The following is a 17,665-nucleotide window of genomic DNA, read 5'->3' as shown; positions in this document are numbered from 1 at the left end:
AAAGTTGAAAAGTTGTGAGCTAAATCAATCTCTCTCCCTCTCCCTCTCTTCCCCTTCTCTCTCCACACTATTTTGACAACAGAAAATAGATGAATTCAATCCTTTTTGCATTAAAAAATAGCACATCATTGCTCCATACTTCATCTTGTCCTCTATTATCAATGAATTATTGAAGGTTCCCTGTCACCTTCTTTGCAAAGGATCTATGAGAGACACAGTGAAGGACAAAGGAGACATTCTCACCTTGAGTGTGATCAAGAACAACCTTTGCCTATTGGCTCTGAGATGACTTTCTAGACTATAAAAACACAGCAATTGTATTTCTAGGAAGAAAACAGATATACGACCTATTGAGTCTAATCTGTCCTCCACTAAATAACTTCCAAAGGATAAGAACATTGGTGCTTGCAGACTCACAGGCTGGACTTTATTCCCAGCATCAATTGCTAATCTACTGAGTAAAGCCTGGCCACTTAACTACTGTGGAAACTGAAGTTGTCGTACTTTCAGTCATTAAAGGAGTATGAACCTGTAACGTGTTGAAAGAAGCCAAAGGCTCATTAGAGAGACTTTCTTCATAAACTCTGTTACTTGGAAAGGTCTCTCTCAACTCATCTTCGTAAAAAGAAGCAAGTTGTTCCAGGAAAATGGGGTTTGATTTCTTTAGTTTCAACTAATTGACCCAAGACCCTGAGGTAAGGGAAGAAGTGAGACCAAGTGTGGTAAGGGAGTCTGGTGGAAAAAAAAAGGCTCCTGGCAGTAAACATGGCTAAAGGATTAAAAACAGCCAGAAAGGAAAAGGAGAATCCCAACTGTAGTCTACAAGCAAGCAGTCTAGCTCTGTTTGTCTGTTGCCTTCAGAGCGCAGTGGCCTGGAGAGTCAATGACATTCACTATTCCTCCTCCTTACCTCTCATTTGTCCTGTCAGTCCAGGGACTGTAAAAGCCTCTCCAGGAATCACTGTCTTATGAAGTCCAATGGTCATTCACACAGTGACCTTGCTCACTTGGCAGTTTTCAGACCTAAGTAGTATTCTGTCTCCCAGGGGCACATGCTAGTGTACGGCATGTTTGCTCCTTTTCTCCTTCCTGCTGCCCATTCCCTCCCAGTTTCCTTTGGTAACTTCTAAATCTCAGGCTAAAATGTTCATTCTCTTCAGGTAAGTAAGCTCATCCAGTCCCATGACTTAAAAAATCAAAACAACTCTGTTGGTGTGTGTGTGTGTGTGTGTGTGTGTGTGTTGTGCTGTTAACGTGACCATTTTTACTTTCTATCATTGCCCCTGAGCTCTCGACTGAATACCAACTGCCACATGCTTCAATATAGGCATCTCTGTCTAGTTCACAAACTAGAAGCCATTTTTGATTTTTCTTTTCCTGGACCCCTACCTATGGCCTGCAAGCAAGTGCTACTGGCTCTGAATTAGCTACTGACTGACATCCTTCCTCCCTGTCCTCTTCACTGTCCTCTCACCCTCTTCTACTGCCCTGTCTTCCCATCAAAGACCACATTCTCTGAAACAGGGATTAGATCATGCCATGCCCACCATGCTCACCACCCCCATTACTCTGTGGAAAAACTCCAGGCTCCTCATTATCCTAACAATGGAAGACAACTCAATGAGGCGGCTAGATCCTGATTCCACCCCCCACTCCCTGACCAAGAGAGATTGGATTCTTCCTCCTCCTTGGCAAGCCAAGCATTTTCCCAATTGTGTTTTTTATACTCCATGTTTAAGATGTGTTCTTGAAGCCCACCATCCACTGCTGCCCCTGCTCATTTTGTTCAGAACTGAGCTTAAGTGTCTCTCCTCAGACAGGCTGTTTCTGACTCCTCCCCACTGTTAACTCAACACCCGCAGTGTTTTCTGTTCGTCAAAGCACTTACTGTGCTTGTCCACTGTCATTTGCCCTTCACCAATACATCATTAAAGATAAATTTGATTTCATTCAATATAACATCCCCCGAATCAGGATGGATGGCCATCATTCAAAGCTCAGTAAATATTTGCCAAATTAATACATAACAATGCTTAGCACATTTACCAAGGACAAGTTTAACTGACACCTAACTTCAAAGGGAGAACCATTTCTTGTTTAATTAGCTTTGTATCTTGAGGCAAATTTCTCTGAGGTATCATTTATTCAACATGTAAAATGTCTTGATTCCCCGTGCATAGGGTAGGTTACAAGTATCTGGCAAGTTGAAAATAGTTGCTAATTTTCTCCTGTGTTTTTTGAAACTTAATACATGCAGTAGCACTACCCGTATGGCCCAGAATGGGTTTCTAATCTGGGCTTTGATCAATATTTTGGTCAAGATTTGTGGGTAACTTGTATTTTCATCTGGGTTAACTAACCTTTCATGATACTTTTTTTTTTACTCTCAATTATGAATTTTCACAGGCATGGTTGCATTAAGCTGTTTCCTCTTCAGCTTAATGATTAGCAGCCATTACTCCATCTAAAAAGCTTCTGACCCCTCACCTCATTTATAGTGGCTACTCAGTCACTATAAATGTCAAGGGCATCTGAAAGGACACAACAAGCTTCTTTAATTTTGAGGTAGCACCCCGAGTTCATTCTTCAGAACCTTTGAACTTTCCCTGACACTTACACCAGCAATTAGAGCAGCTTCCTCTCTGGGCTTTAGAACACTTAAAACAGCAGATGGTGCTACGGATGCACAAAAGGAAATTTGTGTAGACCAGCAGGACTGTCACAGCTTTATTTTGTGACTCATAACATAGAAACAAGCTTTTAAAAAACACATCATATAAAGTTATTCACAATACAATTTTTTTTCGTTTTTTTTCTTTTAATGAAAATGATTTAACTTAGAAATCTGCTCTGAAACTTTTGTCTAGTTTTGCAAATGTCAGATATTCCAGTGCAAAAATAGATCCATTACAGACAGCATAAAGTGCTTGGAATGAGGGCCAATGATAAAGAAAAAGCACAAAACCAGCTTCATCCTAGGGCACGAGGGAAAAGAACATACCGAATCCTTATGGAAATATAAACGTTCTACAAAAAGGGATGCAACAGTTTTGAATCAGAACAGTATTACTGTGGCGTTACACTATTACCAGCAAATAGTAATGAGAGTACAAATTAGTATTTCAGTATCAAAGTGGTTCCCCATTACACAACACATGGCTCTTTGGAACAATTTTACCTGATATATACAACCATGAGAAGACAACAAACAATCCCTTTAAGTCAATGCCTATTATACTGAGAGCAAATGATGTATGTAACATTTAATAGTCATGAGGCATATGCTTGTGGTACAGACACCTAAATACAGTAGTTTGAGGTTTGTTTCATAATGAATTATGCTAGGTATATCTAGCGAGAGGACTCACTTTCTTTGTCTTTCTCATATTCACAGTTAGTAAGTTTTCCACTATTTTTTTTTTAAAGTAAACCAGAAGTGTTTGCACTTGAGAATTTCTCAACTCACAATGCACATCTCCATAGGGAATCTAAGAAATTCTTATTTGAAGATAGGATTGATTTTTAACTTTCTAAAATAATTACGTTTAAACAGGAAAATTGAAGATTGCGTTCAGATAGTGTAAAAGGTAACATAATAGCTACAGATTGTCTCTAGCTTCAGAAAAGATTTCAAATCTACACTCAATTGATTTTGTTTTCAAAAATGGTGCCTTACTTTTGTTGTTGTTTGTTTCTGCTTAATGTGGCCTCAAAAATCTGAGTAATTAAAACAAGGATTTTTCTAAGGGCTGTAGTATACTGAAAAGTTAGCACATGATGATAATGGATTGAGGAAGCCATCGGAAGTTTGTTTTTGAAAAATAAAGACATGCTTCTTTGAATTCGGTATCTTTGATATCTAAAATAAGTGGTATACCAATAACTACTGGAAACACACTTTCCTTATCATTTTAGAAACCTATGTTGACATTAGTATCAAACTTGTCATTTTTCCTTTCAAGCAATGAGTTACATAACATTATATAAACGTAATTTGAAATAGATCTGAAATCTTATTCTTCCAAATTTTTAGAAGTTAAATAAGGATAGCAAAAGCTCACTTGAACTTTGCCCAATACAGGAATTTACTCATATTTTTGTTTTGTATGAAGACGGATGACATTGAGCATTGGTGAAATAACTATTTTTTTCCATGTTGCTTGCAGATGAAAACAAATTAAGCTTGGGTTAGAAAAGTTTGAAAAAATATTTCATGTGGCAGAGTTTGTTGATTGTTTTTCATGACTGGTTAATGACGGAGGAGATGGACCATTCAAGATCGTCAGAGGTTTAAATGGGTGTCTCTCATTCTGCAAAGCCCATTGTTTGCCCATATTGTGAGGGCCCCAAAGGTCAAACACATCACTTGTATCCGAGAGATTTCAAGCTAGCTGCTCTCCCTGGAGAGAGGTGATTACTTAGTGGTCCTTCTTGGCTTCTGTATTGATACTATCAAGTAGGCAAGGGTGTGGCCATATTCTTTCAGTGGCTTTTACAAAATAACCTATTATTTACAAAATAATCTGTACATCAGTCAGCCGAATAAATGGCACAGAAAATCTGCTAGCTCCCCCTCACTCCTATTCAAGCATCTACATAGTAATTATGTTTCAAAAATACTCAAATCTGCAACCTGAAATGAATGGTGTTCTACAAGATCTTAAAATATGGCCTGAGATGTTGACTACCACATTGTTTTCTGGTCACTGCGCTAGTCAGACATTCTATCTTCAAATTTACCAAGGAAAATAAAGGCATGAGGCAGTCCAGGCACATTCCTCTATGTGACTGATATCACACGTGTACAGTTCTAAGCTTCCAGAAGCATTGATAAAACTTAAAATTCCAAATAATACTAACAATGCAAACATTTTTGTCAAAATGAAATGCCACCCTTTCATTTTCTAGGTTAATTCAAACAGAAAGAACTACATGTCTGTTAAATAATGAAGGATCTCAAGGTGTAGTGTACCCATCTTGTGTTAGGAGACAGTCAGCACAAACCAACCCAGACCTGCCACGTGTAAATGCACCGGATCTTTCATGCCACACCCTGAATTGAGCCGCTTGCAGCCCCAGCAGTTTGGTTGCTAATCTTTGCTGCTTAGGAAGATCTAATGTATTTGAAAAAGTCTCAGAAAGATGCTATGGCAAGCCATGACAGGGGCATGGGCAAAACTGAACAAGAGAACCAAGTACCTGGGTTAGAGAGATGCACATTTTGTACAAGACAGCCACAACAGCAGCTTATCAAAGAGAAGGAAAATGGGGATTTAGTCACACGTGGCACCGTTTTTGTCACCTGATATTTAATGATGTCGACCGACAGTAGGGCGGTTTTCACAAAAGTGTTTGTGACACACTCAGTGCTTCAGACTTTCTGAGCAACTTGGCACTAGTAACTCTGGCACACTCATTGCCAGCAATGGATGTGTCACCGGGAAACCTGTTTTGTGGTTCAGCATGGCTTAATGGCTTAATGGACGAGGATGTGTGTGCCTTTGACTTTGATTATCACTGGCCATGACTATTTGATAGATTGTTGTTGCAATCCTAGTGAGAATACACAGGAACAAAAAAGTATGAATCCAAACCCAGAGTCTGCTTGGTTCCACACCAAAGTTTCACATCTGTATAAGGTAATGAACTAACTTCAAGTCATTTCCACTAGAGAGCCATACAAGACATAGGCTACAAAGGCACTGCCCCTGTAATGGAATTGTGTTCTCGTTGCATTGAAGTGCATTGCATTGAATAGTGTCAGTACAGTATCCAGTTTGTTCTTCTCCACAGAAACGCAGGACGCTTTCTTCTGGAACACTTGACACAGTGCAAAGGAAGACCTCACTCTTCCTTCCTTTCATTCACCCTGTGTGAACGGGATTCTTCATACATAACTTTCTTTCACTTTCTCATCCTGCAAAAAGGATGTGAGAACGGCCACATCCACAATGGTCTGGTTTTTGTGTAGTGACAGGTCCTTTAAGTGGTCATCATCACTTTGGTCCTTGGCAAAGTTCACAAATACCTGGCAAAAGGAAGACAGGTGGTCATGAAGGCCTCTGCACTGAATCTTTGGTTGTTGTAGCTGCATTTTCATTTATGGTTGCATTTTTCTTTGTGTTGAGATTAGGAGATCAGTTAGGAGAACACAGAGTTGACTAAGTACTTGAAGCAGACATCCCCCATGAAAGGGAGAACTCTCGAGAAGCACAGAAAGCATTGAAATCCTTTTCTACACTACCCACATCACTAACTACTTAAACCATGCGTTTATCAATTGTCCACTTTGGCATATCTAGGATTAATTAAGAGGAAATGAAAAAATACTTGCTGGATACCTACTAACTGCCAAGCTCTGTCTGGCACATTGCTGGGGATTGGTTTTGATTCATTGTCTTAATCTGGCTCCCACAATCACACAGGAATATACACATCCAATTGCTGAGGGTCCCTGTCCCCAGTTAGTTTTTAATTGGTCAATAAAGTTACTAACAGCCAATGGCTGGGCAGGGAGATGGAGGCGGGACTTTTAGATTTCCTGGACAAAGGACTAAGGGAAGAAGGAGGATCAGAATCACCATGACCGTGATGGGGAAGCAGAGAGGTCAGATCTAAGAGCTGCTGCAGGACAGACATTATCCAGCCATGGAAGCCATCAGGAAAGCATCCCCAGGCCAATCCCCCAGTTGCGTCTGGGGCAGTAGAGATAAAATATAGATTTTAAAAGGTGATAACTCTGGAATATCAGAGGGGAAAGTGGGTTAGCCACATGAAGTTAGGGAGAAGCCCAGCCTTGTGCAGTGAGGGCATATTAAAATTAACTCGGGTGTTTGTGTCTTTTATTTCAAGGATCCAGAGAACTCTCGTGGGTGGCGAGAAGTGCGATCATCAGCTAGGACCTCAGAGCAGTTTCACAGATTACCGCTACAGCATATCTTGTTATTTGGAAGAGATAAAGTCTTTCAGGATAGCATTTGAAATGTAAATGAAGAAAATATCTAATAAAAATGATAAGAATAAAAAGAAAAGAAGAAGAGAGAATGCTTCCGGCAAAATGCCTGACTCATGACAGGTAATCAATGGTAGTTATTGTGACTACTGTTACAACAGTCACAATAACTATATATAGGAGAAAGCATCAACTTTTTGCATGTGCCCACAGAAATCTGTATAATATAGGCAGTAATAGCAGGAATGGAATCAAAGCACAGACAGGCTGAACTTCTCTCAAGCTGATGGTGGGGAGAAAGGAGCAGGCATCCTAAGCCTGTAGCTAAAGGTACTTTTGACTGAAAGCTTACTTGGTCAAGTGTTGTCTGAGAGACAGAGTAGTCTTCTATGTGGAGTCGCTTTTTGCTCTGGGAGAGGATGCTGAATATCCTGGCTAGAGATGACAAGGAGGATGGAAGCTGGTACTGAAGCATGTTTCGATGTTTCTCTTTTAGGACACTTCCTGGAAATGCAAGTCCAAAGAACTCCTGGACAGGCTTCAGGTCAGGGTTGGAGCCTGCTATTCGTACAACTATTGTATAACCATCTCCAAACCTGAAAGCAAAAACCCAAACACACACAAATGGGGCATTCGTAGCAAACTACTCAGGAGGATACTCAATTCTGAAAACCCCAACTTGTACCAAGAAAAAAATCAGACCCACGGAGCAGTTTCTGAGAGAAAGAACCAGTTTTATCTACCAAATACCTAGTTGTGTATGGTGCCTAGCTCACAGCCTTGAATACGAGATTCCATTAAAACCTCAATGTGGACCTAGGAAGTCTGACACAGAGACAAACAGAAGCCCAAGGAATGTAGTCACCTGTCCATGTCCTTGAGTTAACTCCCAGTTACGGCAGGGTAAGAATATAAACCTCTTTGTGTTACCTCCACAGTGTGTCCTCGTTATCATAATATCACAAGTGAATTATTAAATTTCACTTATATAACTAAATTCAGAATAGTCTCAGAAACTGACTCCCAGAGATGCTGAGTAACCTGCCTACAAATCACACAGCCAGCCAGTACAGGGCAAAGGCAGAACTGGAATACTGCCCATTTAGGCTTTAGAGCCTGTGTTCTTTTTCCTATACTCTTCTGTTTTTATTTTAAGCTATCATGCATACACTCACCAAATAAATAAATAAACCACAAAACAAAACAAAACAAAAACCCCAGTGACTTCAGTATGTGCTATCCCAAAAAAATGGTCCCCGTTACCTGTTTTTCAGATGTTGGACACTGCCAAGGCACCTGAACCTTCCATTGACCATTATGGCCATCCTTGTACAAAGAGCTTCACATTCTTCCATACTGTGGGGAAACAGAATGAGGTTTTTCTTTCAGACAGATGCTCCTATAAGCATCAGAGGATCACTATGAAACCTGGCCTTTCAATGAAACAGATCCCCATTATCCTAGGACATCCCTTGCCATGAAACAGAAATAATAGATCTTTTCTGTCATGTGCCATACAATTGTGAAAAGGGAAAAATAATTCAAATGTTTACAGGAAGAACAGTTGCATAAATTAGGGCAGATCTTCATAAATGACAATGCAGCTGCGAGACATGATGGCACACCTCGATTATATGACTTGAAATTTTGTTTTCAGTACCTATGTTATAATTAAATTTTTGTTTGTAAAATACTTAAGTGCTTATAGCTTTGCATAAGAAAAACCCTGGAGTAGATACAGACAAATGATAATAGTTATCTCTAGATGGAATAATTCCAGGTGATAGCTGTTTCAGTCTTTGTCTTTGTTTTTTCATTTTTATAAAATGACCAGATATAATAGCACCTTACAGAAGCCAAGATTATACAGTACAGACCTATGAGATGTAAGGACTACAGACCTATGAGAAGTAAGGACTACAGACCTATGAGATGTAAGGACTACAGATCTCCCCTCCTTGACAATGCTTAGGGCACAATTCCACAAGAATCTCCGGGCTTTAGGGTCCATGCCTGTGGTTGGTTCATCCTATAATTAGAATAAAACAAGTTTATTTGCTGGAAAAAAAATGTCAAGGACAATTTTTAAAAGGATTTATTTATCTATTTTATATATGTGAGTACACTGTAGAAGAGGGCATTGGACCCCATTACAGATGGCTGTGAGCCACCATGTGATTTCTGGGAATAGAACTCAGGGTCTCCAGAAGAGCAGTCAGTGCTCTCAACCACTGAGCCATCTCTCCAGCCCAAGACAATTTTTTTTCAATGCTAATGATCATGCTGGGTTTCCCAGAGTGGGGATGGGGTGAGACATGTCGAATTCTATGAGCTCAAGGTCAGCCTAGTCCACATAGGAAGTTTTAGGCCACCCAGGGCTCCATAGTGAAACCTTATAGCAAAACAACAACAACAACAAAACAAAAACCCCACAACTTTTTGTCCAAAATTATTTTTGAAGTCAGAGCAGTGAAACTTACACTCATATTTTTCTCCTTGTTCTATTACATTTGCTAATCGTAGAGAAATGTCATATCCACATGGTCAATAAAAATTAAAGCTTCAACCCAAGGCTTCTTCCCATACTCCCAGTGTTCTCTACAAAATGAGGATCAAGGACCACTGCCCAGTCTGGTCTGGTTTTTATTCATCTACTGTATGGGAGCAACTATGATGCAGTGGCTACCATGGTCATCTGTGGCTACTATGTCCATCTAGAAGCCATGTCCTCACTTCTACCTTTGGAGGATGAGCAACATAGAGTCATGAAGAATATTCCTGAGAATATTCAAATAGCACATTCACCTTCAGCCATATTTGTAGGGATTATCTAAGGCAAGGAAACAAGATGTGTAGAGCTTGTCTACTCGGGAGCCTGTGAAGGTACAGCCGAGCCACCCAGTGTGCTGTGAGGGAGAAGCTTCCCCTTGCTTCTCTAAGCCTGCTCTGGACCAGCAGATGGACTTGCTATCACCATGCCAAGTACGCAATATGTGACTTCAGATAAGCCATACTGTCTATTCAAGATAGAAGAACAATTTCCACCCTCCACTCACTCACACCCCTCTCACACTCACCAGAAACACCACAGGAGGCCCGCCAATCAAAGCCATGGCTGTGGAGAGCTTTCGTTTGTTGCCGCCACTGTAGTTACTGGCATATTTTTCTCCATACTTTACCAGGCCCAGTTTGCGAATTGCCCATTCACCAACCTAGAGAGATTAAAATGCGTTTTGATTTTTGTCTGGCTGAGTATTGTCACCATGCTTTCTTACACACAATGTAGGAAAGTTCTTTCATTGAACTGGACTCAAGTCTCAGCTACCTCTGAGGACTCACAGGAGGGAGAAGGGACTTATATGTAGTGGGACCTGCACTCCCTGCCCCTGCCCCCTAGCCTGTGCATGCCTCCCTTCCCCTGGAGTCAGTGCAGAGACTGCAGTGTGAGCAAAGAGACAGTCTCAGGTTGACGTCATGTATGAAGAAGGTATTCGATATAAAGGTGTCAAAAGAGACAGTCTGCCTTTCTGGTTCCTACAATACCTTGCCAACTTCCTTTTCTGGGACTCCCCTCAGGAGGGCAAAGAACTCCACATGCTCTCTTCCAGTCAAGAGCTCTGTGATGGCATCGAACTGAGGGCAGTAGCCCATGTTCTGGTGTACTTCATGGATATTTGATAAGATGCTGTAAAGGAAGACAGAACCAGTCAGGTTTTAAGTGTTTAGAGATATTCTAAGGAGACAATCTGGCTTGACAGTTCTTAAAAATATATGCTTGTATAGAACAAATATACACCTGCTTCTATTCAGAGGAACAACCTTTCTGTCCCTAGGATGTCAACTCTTTCTATCAGTAGGGTCCTGTCTCAGCCCTGCATGCTTGGTCCATGAGTCTATACAATATGGGCTTTGCCAACAGACTCAGTCACACCAATCTGGAATTTCAACATTAAGTCTCCACTGCAAGTCTGACTCTGTGAGCTGGTCATATGTAACAAGTGTCTCTATACTCTAGTCTTCCTTAAGACCACGCAGTACCACGTAAGTGCCAGAAATGCTGGGCATGAGTTCTTGCTGCCTTCTGCTCCCCATTTACTGATTTGGAACATTCATGTTCCAAACGTTCTAATTCCACCAAATATACAATGCAGACTGCCACTTATTCCTCTATTTATTTAATTATAGACCTTCTTATATGTTAACAGGAAAAAATACACATATAAATAATTTTACTTACATCTGTAGGGGCAACCTCTAGGTTCTAAAAAGCCTGTCAAACTAATAGTTGCTATTATCTAAAAATTGTGACATTCATATTCCAGTCTGATGGATGCCTTTCAGTCACCTCCAGACAGCCATGAACTTGACATATAGGTACAGTCCTTTCTGCTTATTTAGTATTCTTGGGTTAGCCTTCTCAAGACTTAAAACTAAGGTACCGATGGACATTGTGCCTGGCTCTCTCTCACAGCTACATTGCCCAAGTCTGTTATATAATCAGTAGCTGAGGTAAACCTTAGGATGGACCGCTTATTGTCTTTCTGCATGTTCCAGGAGCTTGGTACTAGAAACACTAGAGAGTCATCATTATTCCAAGAATTTCTATTCTTTTAAGGCTCCTGTAGATTGCTACTGTAAAATAAGTCAGTAAGAGACAGAAGATGGATGCGTTCATTATGCCTCTGACTCTACAATAATATTGACTATCTCTAGTCAATGTTTCTGAACTGTGAGCAATCTCCCATTACTAGGTTGTGAAATAAATTTAGTAGGTCACAGCCAGCAATGTTTAAATGGCATGATGCACACTAGTCTATGAACTATTAGGGTAAACCACAAGTAGTAACAGTAGGTGGGTGCCATTTTAATTCATTAGGTGTACATGTACCTCTGTATCTGTATATATGTACTACACTGAGATGTAAAATGTACTTTCTATATGATCATGAACAGAAAAGTTCAAAAGGTACAACTTACATCTTTATTCATATAAAAAGCCAAGAGAAGCCCCAGATCTTTAGAGTACTCATGGAAAATACCACCTAGCAGGTCTCTGATACATAGCTTTATCCACAAAGATTAATAAATGGCTTAATGGTGTCTTTATCAATTGGTACACACTTTACAGAGGGCACTTTAACAGGTATATGCCCTTTTACCATGTAGGGAATTTTCTGAGGAAATGACCGAAATTATCTACAAGGACATATTTAAACAGCGAATAGAGAAACTAATTTATATATATAATAATAAATATATATAATATAATATTTATTTTTATTTTTATATATAATAATAAATATTCACGAATAGAGAATATTTATTATTGTTATTATTAATAGAGAAACTAATTTATATATATAATAATAATATATATATAATATAATATATATTTTTATTTTTATATATAATAATAAATATAAATATTATATATAAATATATAATATTTATAATGAATTGATCAAATAAACAGATTTACTTGGTAGAGTTTCTAGATTTTAGAATATGTAACTCATTGTAAAATCTTCATTATAAAACTATTTCTAATACAAACTCAAAGTCTGTATAGAGCTGTGCTCTGTTGTGGCACATATAGGTGCATAACAGATCGGAGCCAAGGGATAGCTCTAGAATTTGGCTGTGATCATGTAATTCAACGAATTGACTAAAAATCACAGATCCATTTTCTCAGATCAAGGAAATTTTATTTATATATATATATATATATATATATATATATATATATATATATATTATGGATAAATAATAGGGAAACTGAAAGAAAATGTAAAAATAAGGCTTATTTCCAGGTAGTGAACTTGGACATGATTTTAAGAAGTTTTGAACTCAAGAAATTTCAATGTTTTTACAAGCTATAGTAATAAGATAGTCAGAAAATAACTGTATATTTATTTCTTAAAGATGGAGAAAGAAAATCTCGGCAGCAAATACAGGCTGCTTCTTTGCCCACCTGTTTTTGTTAAGGAAAGCATCCCCTCTGGTCACAGGGGTATCTCCAGTCAGCATCTTGAAAGTTGTTGACTTCCCAGCTCCGTTAACTCCCAGGAGTCCAAAGCACTGAAAAGCAAGACTAGGTGAGCAACAGGAACAAACTCCCAAATCTCAGTCTGAATGGCCTAGCGAGCCAGGCCCCTAGGCCTGGATGTGCTTCACCATTGAGCCCAGAGCTTCACTCTTAAGTACCAATGAGTTCCATATTCAGATATCACGAGAGCATGTATGCCTGCCTCTGTGTGTGTGTGTGTGTGTGTGTGTGTGTGTGTGTGTGTGCGCGCACACACACGCCCGTGTATGATAGAGAGGGGATGGGGAAGGAGAGAAGGAGAGAGTTTATGTATGAGCCATGTTGTTTGTGGGTCTTTTTTATAAAGACTGAATCATCAAGTTGAGACCAAGGTCTATCTGTAAAGAACAATAAAAAAGCCAAATGGTCAAAACTCACACCTACCATCTACCCTAAGAACATAAAAGAAGTCCAAAAAATATGTGAAAGGAGAAAATCTACTTTTTACCCTACTTGAAATTCATCCCTGAATGGATCCCCCAAGGCGTAATGTAGATGTGAATGTTTTCTGACACTGTCTGAGAGCGTCCAAACCTGTTCTGTTCTGACACAAGAGGTTCTCATTCTCTCCATGACTGATCGCTTCTCACAGACACAAAAACAGAAGCCTTGAAAAGCCATTTTCCATAGTTACAAGACACTGTTGTTTGGTTTTGTAGCTACGGTCGGAATTAATAGAGACAAAACACAACAGGAGCACAGTGCATTTACCTCTCCGGGAGGGATGCCGATGCAGATCCTGTCGACTGCAGGCTTCCGCTTCCTCCTATAGATCTGCAACCAAGAAAACAGAGACCATGCACCTTGGAGGCTCTTGCCTCTCCCAGCCAACTGTGGAGGAAGGGGCTCTAAAAGCCACACCCCCCACAGAACAGAACTCATCAGATGGCTGCACCACACACGGATGTGCCAAGGACCTTTCTCTGTCTCCGCAATGAGTGTAGCCTTTCCCTGACTCTGAAACTTTTTATTCCTGAGTCTTTTTTCCTTAAAAGACAGTGATATATTTTAAAATTAAATTATGTAGGTTGAAATCTATAATAAAATGCTTCAATCACCATAGACTAAAATTTGAGGGTCGTGGTATTCAGAAAGGGTTGAAGCAGATTGTCTCTCTGAGAAACGGAGGTAGAGTTGATTTTTGAGCCATGAAAATCAAAATCAACTATTTGTTCTCTGCACTTTGTCTCGACATACAATGTTAGAGTGTTTTAATAACTAACATGAATGCAAGTATGTTCAATAAATAAATCTGAAGAGTGGGAATTGCATTACAGAAGTATTCCCAGTAGGATTTTGTTTTTTAATTAAGAAGTCTCCATGGTGTAGTTTAAGTAAAATTGACAGAGCTTTGTGTAGAGGCACATTTGGGGAAGCACTGGGTTTTGTTTTGTTGTCATGAATTAAGCAATTCAGCAGAAAGCTAGTGAAGAGATAAAATGCAGGAAACAGAAGAGAAGCTGTGGGGTCCACAGTCGCTGCCCACCTTGGTCAGTTCCTTGATCTCTAGGATGTCATTCTGTCCGCCACCATCCAGAATCCTCTGCCTCTCCCGCCTCACATCCTCGTCTTCATCATTCAAAGGAGGAAGCTTTGCCTTTACAGGTCTTGGGAGAAATAGTGTTTAAGAAAAATCAATCTTTTCAGCTCTTTTCCAAGGCGAAATTCAAGTTTCTAAAGCACTTTTATCAAGGCCACGTGCCATCATTTCTAGGGTGGACAGAGCATGCTCATGGCTGGAAAAATCCCTTTAACTGGGTGAGTTCAGCTCACCCAGAACCTGTGAGTTCTTTTTGCACCCATCAAGTTCCTGTAACAGTTCTCAGATAAAGCTCACCTGGGCCTGATGAAAAATCTGTACTGGATCAGAACAGTAATGAGGAAGAACACCACCCCTTCCACAGCCATGGCAAAAAGGTTCCGTCCTACTAAGTCCCAAGAGAGCGGAGAGACAAAGCGGTTCTCCCCTGTGAGACACAATGCAGACATCATCTGGTCAGAGGGGGAGACATCAGAAATCATGGCCCTACTTCCTGTTTCTGAGATGAGATTCCCTTTGAGGGTACACAGAACAGCGCTATGCACAGCGCAGGCACTAGGGCTGTGTGTGGCTTTGTTGTTTGTATGCTTTTTCATTTAAATTAGTTAATATTATGCTAAACCTTAAAGTCTAGCTTAATGTAAAATTTCGGGTTTTTTTTCACACTTGAAATATTAAAGGACTCCCTTCATATTAAAAAAAAAAAGGAAGGATGGGAGGAAGGAAGGGAGGAAAAAAGGAAGAGAGAGAGGGAGGGAGGGATAAAGGAAGAGAGGGAGGGAGGGACGAAGGGAGAGGAAGGAAAGGGAGGAAAGGAAGAAAGGATTTCCTCATTTGGGGGGTCAGTTTCACACAATTTTTCTAGAAACATGACTCATGACAAGAAGGAAAAGGAGTAACGTATGTGTCTACTTTGAGATTTCATTTGGAAAACTATAATACAACCTGATATCAGGTCAGAATTTTGGAGTCAATTAGCTTTTAGATCTGTAAATTCATTAGGATTGATAAGATTTCCTTTTTAATGAGACATGCCCCCACCCAAACCCAAACAATTCAAGTCTGGGTTGACCAATAATCCTGGATAATTTGGAGGGTCAGATTTTGTTTAGTTCTAAGTTTTAAAAGTATGGGTATTAGAAAACACATTCAAAAGATGTCTACTTCTACAGCATCTAATGTAACCTAGTGACTTAGGTTAGGATAATATCCCTTAATTCTTCATGTCTCCTCTGTATCACTAAACTGAAAATGTCCCTCTTCTATGTTTGTTAAGTAGCATAGCCCATCTAACTCAATTAATCAGCAAATGAATAATAGTCACATAATGGACAGAGATATTTTAACCATTATAAAAGTAGAAAAAAGCTTCAATAAATTATCTCTTTAGAGAAGGCATAAAACACAATATATGAGCACACCTGTAGGCCCAGGTTTTCTTAGTAGAATCAAAGGGTATGTCTCTCTCTCTCTCTCTTGTTTTTTTTTTTTTTTTATCTCCAGCTTCACCTACTTGCCAAAGCTTTGGCTTGATTTTTTCCAGTGATTTGACAAGCTCACCAGTGGTGTTAGGAATTTATCTCAAACAAATGCTAGCATTTTCTTGTTTCCAATCCCCCCCTGCCCCCCGACATTTATCTCAGTGCTATCAGAGGCACGGATACACACCTATATGGTGGGACTCATGACAGACAGAGCAGCTGTGTTGCCATTGGCCCATGACAGTTGGGACGGCAGATGGACTGCACCCAGTCCCCCTTCTAAAGCAGCAATCAACGCTGATGCCTACAAAACTGTCACACCGCCATTGAAGCTTCCCACTGCCTTACTCACCAAACCTCTCCAGGGCATCGGCCATGGCCTGGTTCTTCACCATGTCGATGAGCCCTCGCCCCAGGCAAAAATGTGGGAAGATAAGAAACACAGACTTCAGGATGTCATTGATGTCATTGAGCTTCTGCAGATGAGAAGGAGAGGGAGAGAGAGGGAGAGACACACATCACTTACAGTCTACGTTACAATTCTATCAAAGTCTAAAATATGGACTTGAAGTAAAGCATCTGAGGTCCTGGACCTGTGGATGCAGATACCAGTGAACAGCGGCGGGATGTTCCTCAGGAACTCTGCAGTGATAGTGTTTGAAAGTAACCAAACCTCTATGCATGGTAACTTTTAATCAGACACAAATCCACAATGAAACATTGGCTCAGCATTTTTAAAGCAACTCACTCCTATCTAGGTGAACATCTGAGTTTCAGCATGATGTTGGAACTTCAAAACCATCTTCTCAATTACATCAGAACGTATTATGACCCCATAAGACAAGGTTGGTTAAATATCAAGCCCCTGGAGCTAGACATATGACTCAGTGGTTAGAGAGGACCAGGGTTTGGTCCCCAGCATCTACAGGATGGCTCACAAGTGGCAATAACTCTAGCTCCAGGGGATCCAACACCTTTGTGTGGCCCCTGTGTGCACTACAGGCACATGGAGTACAGACATATGTGCAGGCAAGGCACCAATAAACATATAATAAAAATAGAAAAGATCCAGCAAAGTTGTTACTTGCTGGTTGTGCTGGGCCAGAGCCTGGAGGATGCTTACATTGCACTGAAGGAAGAACTGAGGGCTCTGATGGTCCAGAGAAAAGAAAGCTTATATCTTACTGGGCAGATGAGGAAAGCTTCACATTAGACTTAAATCTTAAAGGGTATGGAGACACTCTCAGGTCCCATGACAAACAAAGGGCATTTCAAGACAGACCTACAGGAGTATGGTGGTTTAAGGGAAAACTCAGCTGAAATTTTAAAGCATTGGGAGGGGATACAGTAATGTATAGCCCACAAGGCACTATGTGCTGAGCAAGGGCCACAGAGAGTCTTGTTTATGAGATTTGAAACTGGGAGAATTCAGATGAATCATATATAAACAGCAACACAAATGGATGGGTCCAAGAGAGGTATGAGAAACTGCAGAGATGTCACCAAGTAAACAGAGATGGCAAGAGGACCAATAGGTTCTAGTGGGAAAGACAATGTGTCTAGTGTTGGTACCTATAAATGACTTAAATGGAGTCATCCAGTAGGCT

The 17,665-nt window shown here is 40.1% G+C and overlaps 1 protein-coding gene across 2 annotated transcripts in view; it reads right to left on the bottom strand.

Annotated features, from left to right (window-relative positions):
* Positions 1 to 2,714: 2,714 nt before the first annotated feature.
* The window catches only part of Abca1 (ATP binding cassette subfamily A member 1), a 126,152-nt gene continuing 111,201 nt past the window's right edge, over positions 2,715 to 17,665 (bottom strand). For both annotated transcript variants that reach the window (XM_021159924.3, XM_085839292.1), the window contains exons 40-50: positions 16,411 to 16,534; positions 14,875 to 15,004; positions 14,524 to 14,644; positions 13,749 to 13,811; positions 12,924 to 13,030; positions 10,496 to 10,637; positions 10,030 to 10,164; positions 8,878 to 8,981; positions 8,216 to 8,308; positions 7,305 to 7,548; positions 2,715 to 6,028 (exon numbers count right to left, since the gene is read on the bottom strand). In XM_021159924.3, the coding sequence (XP_021015583.1) occupies positions 5,888 to 6,028; positions 7,305 to 7,548; positions 8,216 to 8,308; positions 8,878 to 8,981; positions 10,030 to 10,164; positions 10,496 to 10,637; positions 12,924 to 13,030; positions 13,749 to 13,811; positions 14,524 to 14,644; positions 14,875 to 15,004; positions 16,411 to 16,534 (1,404 nt within the window). In that variant the 3' untranslated portion in view covers positions 2,715 to 5,887. The remainder of the gene's footprint in view (positions 6,029 to 7,304; positions 7,549 to 8,215; positions 8,309 to 8,877; positions 8,982 to 10,029; positions 10,165 to 10,495; positions 10,638 to 12,923; positions 13,031 to 13,748; positions 13,812 to 14,523; positions 14,645 to 14,874; positions 15,005 to 16,410; positions 16,535 to 17,665) is intronic.

This window comes from Mus caroli, unplaced genomic scaffold (genome assembly GCF_978045245.1).
Source record: "Mus caroli unplaced genomic scaffold, Mus_caroli_1 scaffold_6, whole genome shotgun sequence".
In the NCBI taxonomy this organism is placed as follows: Eukaryota; Metazoa; Chordata; class Mammalia; order Rodentia; family Muridae; genus Mus; species Mus caroli.
Note: the sequence above shows the minus strand (reverse complement) of the source record. Positions and strands in the feature narration are given on the sequence as shown.